Source organism: Chiloscyllium plagiosum, chromosome 31 (genome assembly GCF_004010195.1).
Source record: "Chiloscyllium plagiosum isolate BGI_BamShark_2017 chromosome 31, ASM401019v2, whole genome shotgun sequence".
NCBI classification, from domain to species: Eukaryota; Metazoa; Chordata; class Chondrichthyes; order Orectolobiformes; family Hemiscylliidae; genus Chiloscyllium; species Chiloscyllium plagiosum.
In genome coordinates, this window is record NC_057740.1 from 16,422,644 (window position 1) to 16,439,874 (window position 17,231).

Genomic DNA, 17,231 nt, shown 5'->3' on the forward strand with positions numbered 1-17,231 from the left:
ACTACAATTTTGGTTCCCATCCCCCTGCTGGATTAGTTTAAACCCACCCCAATAGCCTTAGCGAATTTCCCCGCCAGGATATTGGTATCCCTGTGGTTCAGATGAAGACCATCCTGCTTGTAGAGGTCCCACCTACCCCAAAAAGAGCCCCAATTATCCAAGAATTATCCAATGAAACCTAGCTCAAGATCAAACAACAGGGTTCAAAAACACTAGATTTTGAAGATGGCAGACAAGGAAGTTAATCAAGATGAAAATCAATTGTGACTGGAGCCACAAGGAAATATTTCCCTTTAGCTTTTAAAATTGCTAAAAAATTTGGGTTCATCTTAGTGTCAAACAGGAAATTGAATAGAAGGTTAAAAACACAGAAGGAACTGGGAAGATAAAGATGGATGTCCACCTTTTATATAAGCCCTTCCTGAAGAAGGGCTTATGCCCGAAACGTCGATTATCCTGTTCCATGGATGCTGCCTGACCTACTGTACTTTTCCAGCAACACATTTTCAGCTCTGATCTCCAGCTTCTGCAGCCCTCACTTTCTCTCACCTTTTACATATGCAATCTGTTTCTGGATAATCTCTGAGGATCATATGCATAACAAATAAATAAAACCAAGCTAAAGTGCTGGGTGTATAACCGTGTTGATCAATTGGGTTTAGATGGGGAAGGCATTGGAGGAGGGCATTGTGGAAAAGATATGAATGGAAGATTGCTGTGCACATAGCAACCAATAAAAATTGTTGAAGGAAAATAATATGATCTGGTGTCAAAAGGCTGCAGAGAGGTATGAATTTGAAGATGGATGTAAATGCAACTATAGAGGATATTAATTGTGACCTTGAACAAAGGGTCTGTATGGTGCATTTCACACTGATTTTTCCAAACTAAACCATAGGTGGAGCTATTGATGAGAAATTGCAAAGAATTCATCACTTCGGTAAAAATCAACTCCTACAATCAATGATATAGCTTATGTTCAACCGTTGGCCATGCTCAGACTTGACATTTACAATCTCAATTGTTCTCTTACAGAGAAGCTATGGGGATGGTTCTCCATAAAGATTCAAAATGGTACCAGCAGTGGAAGGAATTCAAGGACAATAATGTTGTCTTTAACAGTAAGCACTCATTGTCATCAGAACACAAAATATACAATGCCTGACAATTCACCTGATCAATTTGTCTCTGTTTTAGATGGCAAAATAAATGTCACTTACTCTAATTTTCCTTTGCAGGGTTCTTTGAAATGAAGATGAAATACGATGAAAGTGACAACACATTTATTAGGGCATCGAGAGCCATAACAGACAAAGTCACTGATTTGATAGGTAAATAAAAAAATGGGTGCTCTTTCATTGTGGAGTTTGGAGCAGAAGGAATGCATTATTAAAATGTTTCAGTTAAATGTCACATCAGAATATGATAAAGCAGACTACACCAAAGTCGCAGCTTCACTTCAGAACAGCAGGATACAAGGTGAAAATAAGTAGCTTGCCTTCTGAGCCATTATTTCTCATTGTTACCCCAATCTCAACCTGAATGTCTAACAAAAAATTTGCATTTATAAAACATGTTTAATGTAATATTTCATGAGAAAGTTCACAGTTCGGAGGTTGTAAAAGATGAGTTAAGAAATGTCTCAAGAAATGGTGAGGTAGGCAGAGTACTGAAGAAACTCCATAGTTGTGACAGCATCTTTGGAATGAGAAAGAGTTGACATTGAGCCTAATAGATTCTCTTGTTCTGAAGAAGAGTCATATTAGTGTTGAAACATTAGTTCTGTTTTGATCCCAACAGATTCTGCCAGACTTGCTGAATTTTTCCAGCACTTTGTTTTTATTTCAGATCTCCAGCATCTGCAGAATTTTGCATTAAGTTTCTCGCAGCATTTGAAAGTTATTAAGAGGCTATTAGTTTTAGGGAGTGAGTCTTGTGTGGATTTTATATCTGAAGACTGCCACTAAAGGTGGATCAGGTGTAAATGAGGTCCGGCTCGAGCTAGATGAGGTTGTAGAGATTTGAGCAAGGGCAGAGATTTTCAGTTTAATGTCTTGTGGACTCGGGAGAAGACCAATGGCAGAGGACTTGCATGTAGTCAATGGATCTTTAGTTAAAGTTTAGTCAATTTTTGATGGAATTTAGCAACTAGGATAGAGAGTGTCGGACACGTGATGTTTGGTTTTGAGAAACATGTTACAAGGGCCTGGAAACCACTGTCACTAACTCTGTTACATAAATTCATATTCAGAGCCCTATCTTTTGTAAACAGAATAAGTCCAGACATTGTACATTTTCAACTAATCAAAAGACGAGGGATACCAGTTTCTTGTTGCATTCCCAACAACAACCAGGAGTCCTATTGCTAACCAATTTGTACCCTTTTGGTCTTATAGGTTAAATTGTCGTTCTCTTTGAAATTTCCTGTACTTGCATCTGTACCAATGAGTGCAAGACAAGAAACTTTGACAGTCTTTCTCCATTATTTGCAATACATCGTTATTTATTATATAAAATAATACGTTTAAGATCATGTTACAAGTCTTTAATCATCATTATACTACAGATAATGGGATTTTTAGACTGGACCATGTTTGTGACCTGAGGCCTACTGATTAGAGTGACACTGCTGCCTTTGTGTAACACTATATGTATGAACGTGGAAGACATGCTGCAGGGTGTTTCACAATTAAATCAGAAACCTACATTCTTTTAAATTAGCAATTGTATTTTGTAAAATGGATATTTTTAGAAAAGAATATCTCAGAATTTTGTGTGATTCACTTAATCTCAGCTGCGGTAGATATAAATGGGGCTGAATTCACTTTAAGGTGGTCTTACATTGACTGTATTCAATTTGTGTGACTGAAACAGAATTATAAGACAGACTGTATTAATGCAAACTATGCAGTGTGAAAACCTGGAAAAGATCAGAAGGACAGTGATGCTCTAGCCTTGAAGAATGATGATTAAGGGCAGGTTTGTGATATAATTGAAATCCTGACATGAAACTCATTGCTCAACATACTTCACTGGGTTGTTTTTCTACATCATCGGCAATTAGTCAGCGGGAAATTGAGAAACAAATTTGTAAAGAGATTTCAGTTATCTGTAAGAATAATAGAGTGGTTATGGTAGGGGATTTTAACTTTCCAAACATAGACTGGGACTGCCATAGTGTTAAGGGTTTAGATGGAGAGGAATTTGTTAAGAGTGTACAAGAAAAGTTTCTGAGTCAGTATGTGGATGTACCTATTAAAGAAGGTGTAAAACGTGACCTACTCTTGGGAAATAAGGCAGGGCAGGCAACTGAGGTGTCAGTGGGGGAGCATTTTGGGGCCAGCGACCATAATTCTATTACATTTAAAATAGTAATGGAAAGGGATAGACCAGATCTAACAATTGAAGTTCTATATTGGAGGAAGCCTAATTTTGACAGTATGAGGCAAGAACGTTCAAAAGCTGACTGGGCGCAGGTGTTCGCAGGTAAAGGGACGGCTGGAAAATGGGAAGCCTTCAGAAATGAGAGAACGATAGACCAGAGGCAGTATATTTGTGTTAGGGTGAAAGGAAAGGCTGGTAGAGGTAGGGAATGCTGGATGAATAGAGAAATTGGTCGTAGGATAAGAAAAAGAAGGAAGCATATGTCAGGTATAGACAGGAGAGTGAATCCTTAGAGTATAAAGGCAGTAGGAGGACACTTAAGAGGGAAATCAGATGAGCAAAAAGGGGACATGAGATAGCTTTGGCAAACAGGGTTAAGGAGAATCCAAAGTGTTTTTACAAATACATTAAGAACAAAAGGGCAACTAGGGAGAGAATAAAGCCCATCAAACATCAACAAGGCAGCCTTTGTATGGAGCTTCAGGAGATGGGAGAGATACTAAATGAGTATTTTGCTTCAGTGTTTACTGTGGAAAAGGACATGGAAGGTATAGAATGTGGGAAATAAATGTTGACATCTTGAAAAAATGTCCATATTACAGAGGAGGAAGTGCTGGATGTCTTGAAACGCATAAAGATGGATAAAGCCCCAGGACCTGATCAGGTGTACCCTGAAACTCTCTGGGAAGCTAGGGAAGTGATTGGGCCCCTTGCTGAGATATTTGTATCATTGCTAGTCACAGGTGAGGTGCCGGAAGACTGTAGGTTGGCTAATGTGGTACCACTGTTTAAGAAAGGTGGTAAGAACAAGCCAGGGAACTATAGACCAGTGAGCCTGACGTCAGTGGTGGGCAAGTTGTTGGAGGGAATCCTGAGGGACAGGATATACGTATATTTGGAAAGGCAAGGACTGATTAAGGATAGTCAACATGGCTTTGTGCATGGGAAATCATGTCTCACAAACTTGATTGCGTCTTTTTGAAAAAGTAACAAAGAGGATTGATGAGGGCAGAGCAGTGGACGAGTGAGGTGTTCAACAAGGTTCCCCATGGGGGACTGGTTAGCAAGGTTAGATCTTATGGATTGCAGGGAGAACTAGCATTTGGATAGACAACTGGCTTGAAGATAGAAGACAGAGGGTGGTGGTGGAGGGTAGTTTTTCAGACTGGAGGCCTGTGACCAGTGGAGTGCCACACGGATCAGTGCTGGATCCACTACTTTTTGTCATTTACGTAAATGATTTGGATATGAACATAGGAGGTATAGTTAGTAAGTTTGCAGCTGCCACCAAAATTAGAGGTGTAGTGGACAGCAAAGAAGGTTACCTCAGATTACAATGGGATCTTGATCAGATGAGCCAGTGAGCTGATGGGATTCAATTTAGATAAATGCGAGGTGCTGCATTTTGAGAAAGCAAATCTTAGCAGGACTTATGCACTTAATGGCAAGGTCCTAGGGAGTGTTGCTGAACAGACACCTTGGAGTTCAGGTTCGTAGCTCCTTGAAAGTGGAGTTGCTGGCAGAAAGGATAGTGAAGAAGGCGTTTGGTATGCTTTCCTTTATTGGTCAGTGTATTGAGTACAGGAGTTGGGAGGTCATGTTGCAGTTGTACAGGACGTTGGTTAGGCCACTTTTGGAATGTTGCTTGCAATTCTGGTTTCCTTCCTATCGGAAGGATGTTATGAGACTTGAAAGGGTTCAGAAAAGAATTACAAGGATGTTGCCAGGGTCGGGGGGGGGGGTTTGAGCTATAGGGAGGCTGAGTTGACTGGGGCTGTTTTCCCCGGAGCGTTAAAGGCTGAGGGGTGACCTCATAGGGGCATGGACAGGGTAAATAGACAAAGTTTTTCCCCTGGGGTGGGTGTGTCCAGAACTAGAGGGCATAGGTTTAGGGTGAGAGGGGAAGATTTAAAAGAAACCTAAGGAACAATGTTTTCATGCAGAGGGTGGTACTTGTGTGGCATGAGCTGCCAGAGAGCGTGGTAGAGGCTAGTACAATTGAAACATATAAAAAACATCTGGATAGGTATATGAATAGGAAGGGTTTGGAGAGATATGGGCTGGGTGCTGGCAGGTGGGACAAGATTAGGTTGGGATATCTGGTCGACATAGAGGAGTTGGACCGAAGGGTCTGTTTCTGTGCTGTACATCTTTATGACTCTATGAGCGTCTTTCACTTGCCTTTTTGTGTGCTTTATTAGGGGTTTCTGTATTTGAGTGAAATTTGCTAGAACATTGAGTGAAAAAGGGCAGTTTCTGCTGAAGAGATATGTGCTCCACCCTCCCCTTCGGCATATCACCTTCACCACCGAACCCCCCCCCACCTCCATCCACCTATTGCACACTCAGCTATCTTCTCCTCAGCCCCATCCCCTTCCATTTATCTCTCCATCCCAGAGGCTCCCAGCCTCATTCCTGATAAAGGGCTTTTGCCCGAAATGTCGATTTCCCTGTTCCTCGGATACTGCCTGACCAGCTGTGCTTTTCCAGTTTTAATCTCCAGCATCTGCAATAGCCACTTCTGCCTATCTATTGTTCCTGTCACTTCTTCATTGCTCGTCCTTTGGGCTTTTTAACCAGGTTCTTAGCGTCATAGGCTCTCAGTCCATGCAAGTCTTAAAGCATCAATCTGCTCTTATCTATTTCCCAGTACTTGGCCCTGAGTTTAGTATGCTCTGGCATTTCAAATATTCATCGAAATACTATTGAAACGTTGCAATAATTCCTGCAACTACCATCCTTGCAGGAAGTAGATTCCAGATATCCACCACCTTCTGGACAGTGAATACAGATGCAAAGTAATGATTTAAAACCTCGCCTACATCTTCAGTTCCACACATGGTTTGCAGCGTTAGTCCTTAAAGATCCTTACTCTTTCCTGGTTATCTTTTGTCTGAATGTACTTCGATACTTAATTGGATTATCCTTTATTTTACCCATTAGTGTTCTTTTATCTTCAAGCTTCGCTTTGCCAGTTTATTTTTTTAAGGAACCTTCTGCGCTTTCCTTGTTTCTCTAGGTGTTCTATTGTTTTCGCCGTAGATATCCAATATGATCTTCTCATTTTCTCTTATCCAATCTTGTACATTCCCGGGACTTGTTCTCCCCCACCTACAAGAACATGTTCAGATCGCCTAAGGACTGACAGGTAGAGTTTATTCAGATAAATGTGAGGCGTTGCATTTTGGTAAGGCAAATCAGGGTAGAACTTAGACACTTAATGGTAGAGCCCTGGCAAGTGTTGCTAAGCAAAGAAACCTTGGAGTGAAGGTTCATAGTTCCTTGAAGTTGCAATCGTGGGTAGACAGGGTAGTGAAGAAGGCGTTTGGTACATTTGCCTTCATTGGTCAGTGCATTGTGTGCAGGAGTTGGGATGTCATGTTGTAGCTGTACAGGACATTGGTTAGGCCCCTTTTGAAATACTGCATTCAATTATGATCACCCTGCTATAGGAAAGATGTGTTAAACTTGAAAGGATATGAAGGATGTTGTCGGGATTGGAGGGTTGGAGCTATAGGGAGATGCTAAGTAGGCTGGGTCTACTTTTCCCAGAATGTCAGGGGCTGAGGGGTGACTTTTTAGAGATTTATAAAATCATGAAGGGCATGGGGAGGATGAATAGCCATGGTTGTCTTCCCTGGATATGGGAGTCCAAAGGTGAGAGGGAAAAGATTTAAAAGGAACCACGTTTCCACGCAGAGAGTGGTACATGTATGGAATGAGCTGCCAGAGGAAATGCTGGAGGCTGGTACATTTCCAACATTTAAAAGGCATCTGAATGGGTACATGCTTCAGAAGGAATTGGAGGAATGTGGGCCAAACGCTGGCAAATACTCCTAGATTAATTTGCGATATCTAGTCGGCATGGATGAGTTGGACCGAAAGGTCTGTTTCTTTGCTATACATCTCTATGATATCTTCCTTTTGAACGTCATTACTGCATTGATGTACATTTAATTTCTCCCAGTCCATTTCGATCAGGTTCAGTCTTATCATATTAAAGTCGCCTTCTCCTAGAACCTTTTTCTTTCTGATCTAATTTTGCACTTTTCCATAATCACCTTATATCTTATTGAGTTATGGTTACTTTCACTGAAATGCTTTCCCACTGTCTCTCCTTCTGCTTGCCCAGTTTTGTTCTCCAAAATTAGGTCCAGCAGCACTCCCTCTTTTTGTAGAATTACTATATGCTGGCTTAAAAGCTCTACAGTACATTTTCAGCTTCTGTCCCCTATAAGCCTTTCATACTAGGTTCACCCAATATTTCTCTTATTGCTTCTGCTTTTCTTCCACACTTCCTTCTATATTTGTTTGTTTGATTTCCACTCGTTTTTCGACTCCTTCCTCTCTCTGTAAACAGCACCAGCCTCTGCCCCGCATGGATGTTGGTCCTGTTATGATTTGGATGAAATGAGTCTGACTTGTACAGGTCCCATCATTCCCAAAAATGGAACCAGTGATCCAGGAATCTAAAGCCCACCCTCGCCCTCCATTTCTTCAGTCATGCCACTGTGCATGTTAAAGATGGTGGTTATGTGGTTATCAAATGAGCTGCTGTGTTCCGGATGGTGTTGACCTCCTTGAGTGTCGTTGGAGCTGCACTTCCAAGTAAGTGGCGAATATTCCATCACTCACCTTGTGGTTGATGGACTGTTTGCAACGCTCATATTTAGCTACACATCCTTGTCTGCGGAAGCCATCCTAGCAGCACCTGATCTGTATACGACTCAGATAGTTATTGTTTAAGCAACTGATTACCAAAGAAGCTGACATTTTCATTTTTAAGATCTTACACCCTGAAAACTCCCATGATGATTATCTGTTGTTGCCATATTGTCCTCTTGTTTTCAATACCTCACCTTAAATCTGTTTCAGAAATTTAGAACCCTGATCTTTTGGATTTTGCTCGCCAGTCAATTAAATCTTCCATAATTCTTTTGGATGATATCCACCTCTCTTTTGTAATTAATCCATCCATTTCATTTTATGTTAGCAACAAATGTACTTCTAATCTTTTAATCTGGGTTGTTACTAAAATATGCAAAAATAAGTATTGTAGTCTAAACTGTATACTGAGATGCCTGGAAGATTGTACCCCAGAGAGAAACTTGTTAATGGGGTTTGAATATGTTTTGATGTGTTGATTAGTTAAAACACTCAAACAGTTCAGAATAATCCAATTATTGTATCATCAAAGTCGAAAACTTACTGTTTGGCTAAAGGACACCTTTTCTGGCCCTAAGTCTGCGCCGAAAGGCAGAGTCAAGAGTGTGGTGCTGGAAAAGCACAGCAGGTCAGGCAGCATCCGAGGAGCAGGAGAATCGATGTATCGGGCAAAAGCCCTTCATCAGCAATGTGCTTTTTCAGCACCACATCCTTGACTCTAATCTCAGCATCTGCTGTTCTCACTTTTGCCTAGACATCATGGAAAAGCAGCCTACAACTGCAAATGTTTATTTGCAACTTTCAGCCAAATGCTTTCAATCTTCCAGATGCAGGGCCAACATTCTCTTCTCAGTTGGTTTCCTTTTTCAGGCTTTAAAACAGAGCTGCCCCTGGGGTGCCATTGTATGTGTGTGTTTTTTTACCCACTAGCTTTATAGTGATGTTGTCTCAGCCCACACACTTTCCATTGAAACCCCCTGGTGTTTATTATGATTAATCTGCTGGCAGGCTTGGTTTGGTAACTAATGCTGCCTCATTTAATCCTGCAATGATTTACAAAGAGAATTTAGATTAAAACAGAGCCGTGAAGAAACAAATTCCTAAAACACACTAAACTGAAATAAAAAAAACAAAAACTTAACCTTTTAATTTTGAATGGAAAATGCAAATATAATGTGTTGGGGAAGGGTGGGTTGGGAGGTTTTGTCCTAAGTTTCATAGACTGTCTAACCACTGAATTGGTTGTCTCAAAAAGACACAACAAAATGTCCTTAATATTTGGCAGAACACATCTTACAGATTGATTATGTCCCCAGTATGTAAGGATAGGTTGTTTCCAAATAAAGCAAGTGTTGTAGTGAAATTATTTCTCATACTTTGAATTGCAGTCATTTCTAGACCAGAGCTGTTGACATTTTCCTTTTGCTCTGAAATACATGAACCTTGGAAAGGCTGCAGCCACAGTTTTGTTTTACTAATTTGTTGGAAGTGTTTCAAGATCATTGTCTTGTTTTTGATCACACAGGCCCTGAGCTGATTGTGTATGTTTCATTTCCCAGGGGGGCTGTTTTCTAAGACTGAAATGTCAGAGGTGCTGACAGAAATTCTGAAGGTTGACCCAAGCTTTGATAAAGACACATTTTTAAAGCAATGCGAGAGGGACATCATTCCAAATGTTCTGGAGGTACCTGACGACATTTAATTTCTATATTTCAGGTGGGGGGAAGAATTCAGGGAAAATGAAATTTGCTATAAAAGATCAGTGAAATGAAAAGTAGAAGTACAATGGTATTTCCTTTAATTGACAAATACATTTGCTTGAAAGTGTATTTTCCCAAATATTTTTAATTTCTTTTTGATTTTGTGTAACATTTGAATTTCCTTTAAAATATTAGGACACCAGTGGCTGAGCATGTCAGGTGGCTAAGCGACTAAGTTCAGTGTGATACTGAACTGTGTGGACTAAAGAAATTCCAGATTTGATTCCTAAGTTAACTGGCCTGACCCATGGCAATGGTTATGATTCATGCCTGATGTTAACACCACTGAATAAGAAGGGAAGAATCAGCTTGATTCCTGCTGGAAAATACACATATTTCAAGACCCAGGAAAACTCAGCATTGATGGCTGATGTTCATATGCAGAATGATGTCGTGAAACTGTACCTAATCATATTGTAGGAAGGAAACATTTTTAAATAATACAGGTGTATAATCGATTTTGGAAGGTATTGACATTGTATTCTTTATAGAAAGGGATTTTGTGTACCTTTGACATTCCAACTCCAACTTTACTTGGAGTGATGTAAATTTGCCAGTCCTGTCTGAGAAGGCCAAATATGCATCCTAGAATGTGCAACTATAGTTTTGATGCATAAATCCATGTAAGATTCTGTAGAAATAGAATTGACTCAATGTTGGTATGGACTTTACCTTCACGCACTTAATGCATTTTCTGAGCTGAGGTGGCACCTATTATCAGATAATCTGATGTCACCTTGAGAATGTAATTCTGGGAATTACATATTAAAGAATGAAAATCACCATAGCCCATTCTAAAAGATGAAAGACTTAAACAAATTTAGATGAAGAAGTATGACCTGGTGTGTGTGTTTTTTTTAAACTAAAGTTGTTTAATATATCATTATAACTCCATAACACTGTAACCCTTTTGCTATAAATTTTGTGTCGTATGGTCATGTTCTACAAATACCTGATAAAGAGGCAATGCCTCGAAAGCTAGTGCTTCCAGGTAAATCTGTTGGACCATAACCTGGTGCTGTGTGATTTTTAACTTTGTCCACTCCAGTCCAACACTGGCACCTCCAAATTATTGATTAGCAAACTAGATCAGTTTTTACAACAATGTCCTTCATTCCTAACCAGGTTGGCTTACATGTGACTCTAGAACCACAGCAGTGACTGACATTCAACTGCCCTCTGAGCGTTTAGGGATGAATAATAAGTACTGGCATATCCAATTGTACACCCAATTAATGGATTTTGGAAGGACAGAAAGAAGGGAAAGAAGCGAGGTATTTCTGCTAAAAAGGGATAAGATCAGTCTAATAATGTGAAATGATCTTAGATAGGAGGATTAAAATATAGAATGAGTTTAGGTAGTGTTTAGAAATGGGTAAGGAAGGAAGTAACAATGTTGAAAGAATGAATATAAATTGAAAATAATGGAGACTTATAGGAAACATACTATGCGAAGTATGATTTAATCAACACATTTTAAAAAAAAATCAAATTAGCAAATGTCACCTGGAAGATGAGTTCATACTGATCAGGACAATTTCTTAGAATGATACATACGAACCAGAGTACAGCCTGTTAGACCTGTTAATGAGACAGGATTAAATGAATGACTTTGTGGTAAAGGATCAGAAGCAATCATAATTCAATTTCTCATTCAACTTGAAGATGAGGCTGAATGTTATGTGCACTAGGCCAGGAGAGAATACAATAAAGCGAGTGTGGTGACTCCACCATCTTCCCACACACTTCTAAATTCATCCTCTTAATACAGCTCACAACTGATCATCCTAGTTTGGGCCCTTCAGGCCCAAGTATTATATTTTAACTCTTTTCTTGAAATCATAAACAATGTTTGAATCTTGAATGCTTTTTGTGGGAGTGACTTCCACAGGCTCACCACTCTCTGGAGAAAGAAATTTCTCCTTGTCTCAGTCCTGAATGGTTTACCTAAATGATTCTGGACTCCCTCATCATTGGCAACATCCTTCCTGTATCTACCCTGCCTAATTCTATTAGAATGTTTTAGGTTTCTATGAGAATCCCCTCCACCATTCTTCTGAGCTCCAATAAGTGTAATCTTAACCGATTCAACATCTCATACAACATCAGTGCTGTTTTAACAGGAATTAGTCTGTTGTATTGTGTTCTGTTTAGGTGTTTCTTACAGAAGCAAGGATATACAGAGGAACCTCGATTATCCGGCATTTGATTAACTGAATATCGGATTATCCGGCAAGACCACAAGGTCCCGATACCTGTTATCTGGCATTCAGTTATCCAGAATTCGATGAACTGAATGAAATAATCCCCACTATGTCCTTCAGATAATTGAGATTCCTCTGTACTTGCATTAGAAACAGTTTAGAGGAGGTTCACTGGGTTGATCCTGAGATGAAGAGTTTGTCTTTGAGGAAAGATTGAGGAAATATTGATTGGAGATTAGAAGAATGTGAGGTGATATTATTGAAACATATAAAACCTGATGTTTGTGATATGGTAGATAGAACATAGAAAAATACAGCGCAGTACAGGCCCTTTGGCCATCGATGTTGCACCGATCCAAGCCCACCTAACCTACACTAGCCCACTATCCTCCATATGCCTATCCAATGCCTGTTTAAATGCCCATAAAGAGAAAGAGTCCACCACTGCTACTGGCAGGGCATTCCATGAACTCACGACTCGCTGAGTAAAATGTCAAGACAATATTTCAATTTAGAGTCATAGAGATGTACTGCACGGAAACATACCCTTCGATGCAACTCATCCATGCAGACCAGAAATCCTAACCTGAAATCTAGTCCCATTTGCCAGCACTTGGCCCATATCCCTCTAAACCCTTTGTCTTCATATAACCATCCAGACGCCTTTTAAATGTTGCAATTGTACCAGCCTCCACCACTTCCTCTGGCAGCTCATTCCATACACGCAACACCCTCGTGTGAAAAAGTTGCCTCTTAGGTCCCTTTTATATCTTTCCGCTCACCCTAAACCTATGCCCTCTAATACTTGAGAGAATCAGGTACTGGGGGCACAGTTTAAAAATAAATAGTTTTCTATTTAAGACTGAGATGAGCAATGGCTTCTCTTAAAACATCATTCATGTTTGGAATTCTTTGAAAGACCACAGTAGAGGCTTCAATATATTCAAGGTTGATTGAGAAAGATGGTTGATCAACAAGAGAGTTGAGTATTATGGGGTGCAAACAAGTGGAGTTAAACTGGCAACAGATCGGCCATCATCTTATTTAATAGTTAGCCAGTTCAAGGGGACAAATGGCTTATTGCTGATTCTATTTCTTATGTTTACTGGATACAAAAACCAATGTTTCTCTTTATGGTCTCATACACTTATGGTGTCTCCTTTATAAACTTATACAGCCATACACTGAGGATTCCCTGTTGCCTTTTTTTTGAGTGTGCACCATTTGAAGTATATTATTTTTCACTATTCATCTAAACATTCAAGATTGAATGTATTTGTTGCATATTGGGGCACCCTGCTAAGCTATCTGTCTTATTGAAAGCAAGTGAGTGATCTAAGTGAGATCCAAGACAAACATATCTGACTAAGTGTCAGTGTTTTGAAGTAGTAGACAGGGATCACGTAATTGGTGATATAGTTCAGGGAAACAAATTACAGCCATTGGGTGATGATTGCCAGTGTGTGAAAGGAAGAGGCAGACATGCAAATATAAGAATGCATCAGCCGATAAGGCCAGAGATCGAAAAATGGTAACAGAAAATAATTCAAGCTCCTGTATCTTAGTGCATGCAGCATTTCTTACAAAAGAGATCAATTGTTAGCATAGATAGAGATAAATGTGTATGACCTATTAGCATTACGGAGACATGGTTGAAAGGTGACCAAAGCTAGAACCTGAATATTGAAGAGTACTTTGATAGCTAGGAAAGATATTGAGGAGCCATGTTAATTAAAGGTAGCACCAATTCAGAGAGAGATGACCTTTAACTTAAATGCTCAAGATGCAGAATCATTTTAAAAATAGTAAAGGTGTGAGGTCACTTGGAGTAGTTTGTAGGCTGCCCCATTAGTTGTTGCACAGTTTGATGTTGCAATCAAGAAAAAGATAAGTGGGACGTGTCAAAGGTGAACTGCAAAAATTATGGACGACTTTAATTTACATGTAGATTGGGAAAATGAGTTTGGCAAATGTACCCTGGGAAATTTGTGCTTCAGGACAGTTTCTTACAGCAGTATGTTCTAGAGCCAGGTTTACAGTAAAGGTTTGTGCATGCATTTGAATATGAAAATGTAACTAAAGCTAGTGTTGATTCTCTTCAGAGAGACTGGGAAATTCATAATAGAAAACAAAAAAATGTGGAGGCTTTGAGCAGTTTTGTCTGTCTTCATGAAAGAAAGACTTGACACTTAAAGAACAATATCGCTGGGGAAAATTATGCGAGGAAAACTGTTAGACCTAAAGATGAATATGCCCCAGGAGAAAATAGTCTGCAGTCTAAGATCTTAAAGAAGTAGTGGCACAGATACAGTTGGATTATTTATAATCTTCCAAAATTCCTTAGTGGTTTGATAGTGTAGAACTTGGAGTCGAAATGTGTGGTGCTGGAAAAGCACAGCAGATCAGGCAACATTGAGGAGCAGGAAGTTGACGTTTCAGACATCGACCCTTCAGGAATTCCTGATAAAGGGCTCATGCCCGAAACGTTGACTCTCCTGCTCCTCGGATGCTGCCTGACCTTGATGTGCTTTTCCAACACCATACTTTTTGACTCTGACTCACCAGCATCTGCAGCCCTCACTTTCTCCTAATGTAGAACTTGGGTATTGCTGAAAAATAAGGACATATTTTGCCAAACCTTTGTTTTATACTCATCAGGGCACGTACAAGAAATACTTCTATAAAGGGGCTCAACATTTTGTACTGTATGAGCAGGAGTGCTGATGATGGCAGATGCACTCTGTTTGGTAGAGGGATTGCCATGGAGAATGCACCAGATGATTCCTGACAATAAGCTGTAAAGATTTGTTTAAATTTAAGCTATGCAAGATGATTAATTAGCCAGTCATTACCTTGAAGAATGGACTAGAGAATGGCAGTCACCTATTTTGTTGAACTGAAACTGGCCGAACATGTATATATTCTGCCTGCAAAAAACACAGATAAAAATCACACAACACCAGGTTATAGTCTAACAGGTTTATTTGGAAGCACTAGCTTTCGATGCGCTGCCTGATGGAGCTTCCAAATAACCTGTTGGACTATAACCTGGTGTTGTGTGATCTTTAACTTTGTCCACCCCAGTTCAACACCAGCTCCTCCAAATCATGCAATGAGCAGGGCCTTATGTATTTTTATATGATATTTCCAGTTTGTAAACCTGACTGACATCTTAAATTGGTTGTGTCGGGCCCTGCTCTCTGTAGGCAGAAAGTGCATGTACACATAATTGTGCCTATTTCAACTCAAAATAGGTGTCACCTATTCTCTGGTTCGTTTCTCAAGGCAATTTCTTTACTAATCAGAGTCCATCTGCCTTGTTTAAATCAACTGGTAGTTGATTGTCAGTTAATGGATACTTTCTCCATAGTAATGCTTCTACCATTCAGAGCCTACTTGTCTATCAATCAACACTCTTGCCTTATGGAGTGTCAAGTGGTGTTCCTCCTTACGTTAATATTTTTATGAATGTGCAAGTGACTACAAGATGAAAAACTTCAATGAATTGTCTTTTTTGCATCAATTCTATGACATCCTTCAAATTTTGGAAGGGCCAACATGTGGAAGGGAAGTCATGGGTTCACTAAAGGGAAATCATGCTTGAGAAACCTTCTGGAATTTTTTGAGGATGTGACAAGCAGAGTGGACAAGACTGAATCAGCACTTGTTGTGTATCTGGGCTTTCAAAAGGCTTTTGGCAAGGTTCCACATGAGATTAGTAAGGAACATTACAGCTCATGGTATTGAAGGTAAGGTGTTGATGTGTTTAGAGAGCTGGTAGACAAGAAGCAGAGAGTAGGGTTAAATGGGTCCTTTTCAGAGTGGCAGATAGTGACGAGTGGGATAACACATAGTTCAGTGCTGGGACTTCAGCTGTTCACGATTTGGACATAATATCTCCAAATTTGCAAATGACACTAAACTGAGTAGTAGTCTGTGCTGTGAGGAGGATGCTGGGAGGCAGCAGGGTAGCGTGGACAGGCTGGCTGAGTGGGCAAATACTTGGTAAATGCAATATGATGTGGATAAATGTGACGTTATTCACTTTGGTCACAAAAACAGGAAGGCATATTATTATCTTAATGTTAGTTTTGGAAAAGGTCAGGTGCAAGAAGACCTGGGCATCATGGTGGAATAGTTGCTGAAGGTTGGATACAGGTGAAGCAGGTGGCGAGGAAAGCTAATGGGAAGCTCACCTTCATAGTGAGAGGATTTGAGTATAGGACTAGGGATGTCTTGTTGCTGTTGTAAAGGGCCTTGGTGGAATTACACCTTGAGTACTGTGTCAGTTTTGTTTCTCCCAGTCTGAGGAAAGATATTCTTGCTATTGAGGGAGTCCAGTAAAGGTTCACTAGACTGTTGCCCAGGATGGCAGCACTGACATGTGAGGAAATACTGGATCGACTGGGCTTGTATTTCCTGGAGTCTAGAAGAATGAGGGGGAAGGGGGTCTCATAGAAATATATAAAATCCTAATGGGATTGGACAGGCTAGATGAGGAAAGGATTGGATACTGAGACTGCATGATCATATTGAAAGGTGGTGCAGGCTTAAAGGGCTGTATGGCCACTCCTGCACCTATTTTCTATGTTTACTTTATCTATTAGACAAAGTAAATCCAAAGTGGATAGCGGGGAACTGGTAGTTGTGATTTACTTAGTTTTCTAAAAGACATTTTATAAGGTGTCACATTAGAGGTTCTTGCATAGTATTAAAACACTTGATATGGGTAGTACTTCACATTGTTGTGACCTATCCTAAATACTGAGAGCAAGGGCCTGTTAGACTGAAAGCATTACTGTTTTAGCTTGGTCCGAATTCCACAATACTGTCTCAGATCTTGCAACCACAAAATTTCACCTCATGATTCCACTTTGGGTAGTCATGGTGTGACAGCTGGTTTATTAAAATGGATAAAAGATGGGTTAGTTAACGGAGAGCAGACCTTAGCGACGAAAGGGTCTTTGTTGGATTGGCAAGTTGTTGCTAGCAGAGAATCATGGGAATCAGTGCAAAACTCTCAGCCATTCTCAATTTATATCAACAGTTTGGATAAAGCAACCAAATGTGTGGTTGTTAAACTTTTCTATAATACCAGGTTAGGTCAGAAAGTAAGTTAGGAGGTAGGGTGTCTGCAAAAGGGATATAGGTTGTGAGTGGGCAAACATTTAGCATATAACATGGGTAAGTTTGAACTTCTCTATTTTGGTGGGAAGAA

General features: G+C 40.0%; 1 protein-coding gene across 1 annotated transcript in view; it reads left to right on the top strand.

Annotated features, from left to right (window-relative positions):
• timm44 (translocase of inner mitochondrial membrane 44 homolog (yeast)) overlaps positions 1 to 17,231 on the top strand; it is an 86,200-nt gene that overhangs the window by 32,270 nt on the left and 36,699 nt on the right. The window contains exons 7-9 of the mRNA XM_043721044.1: positions 1,036 to 1,121; positions 1,239 to 1,331; positions 9,609 to 9,733. Coding sequence (XP_043576979.1) covers positions 1,036 to 1,121; positions 1,239 to 1,331; positions 9,609 to 9,733 — 304 coding nt within the window. The remainder of the gene's footprint in view (positions 1 to 1,035; positions 1,122 to 1,238; positions 1,332 to 9,608; positions 9,734 to 17,231) is intronic.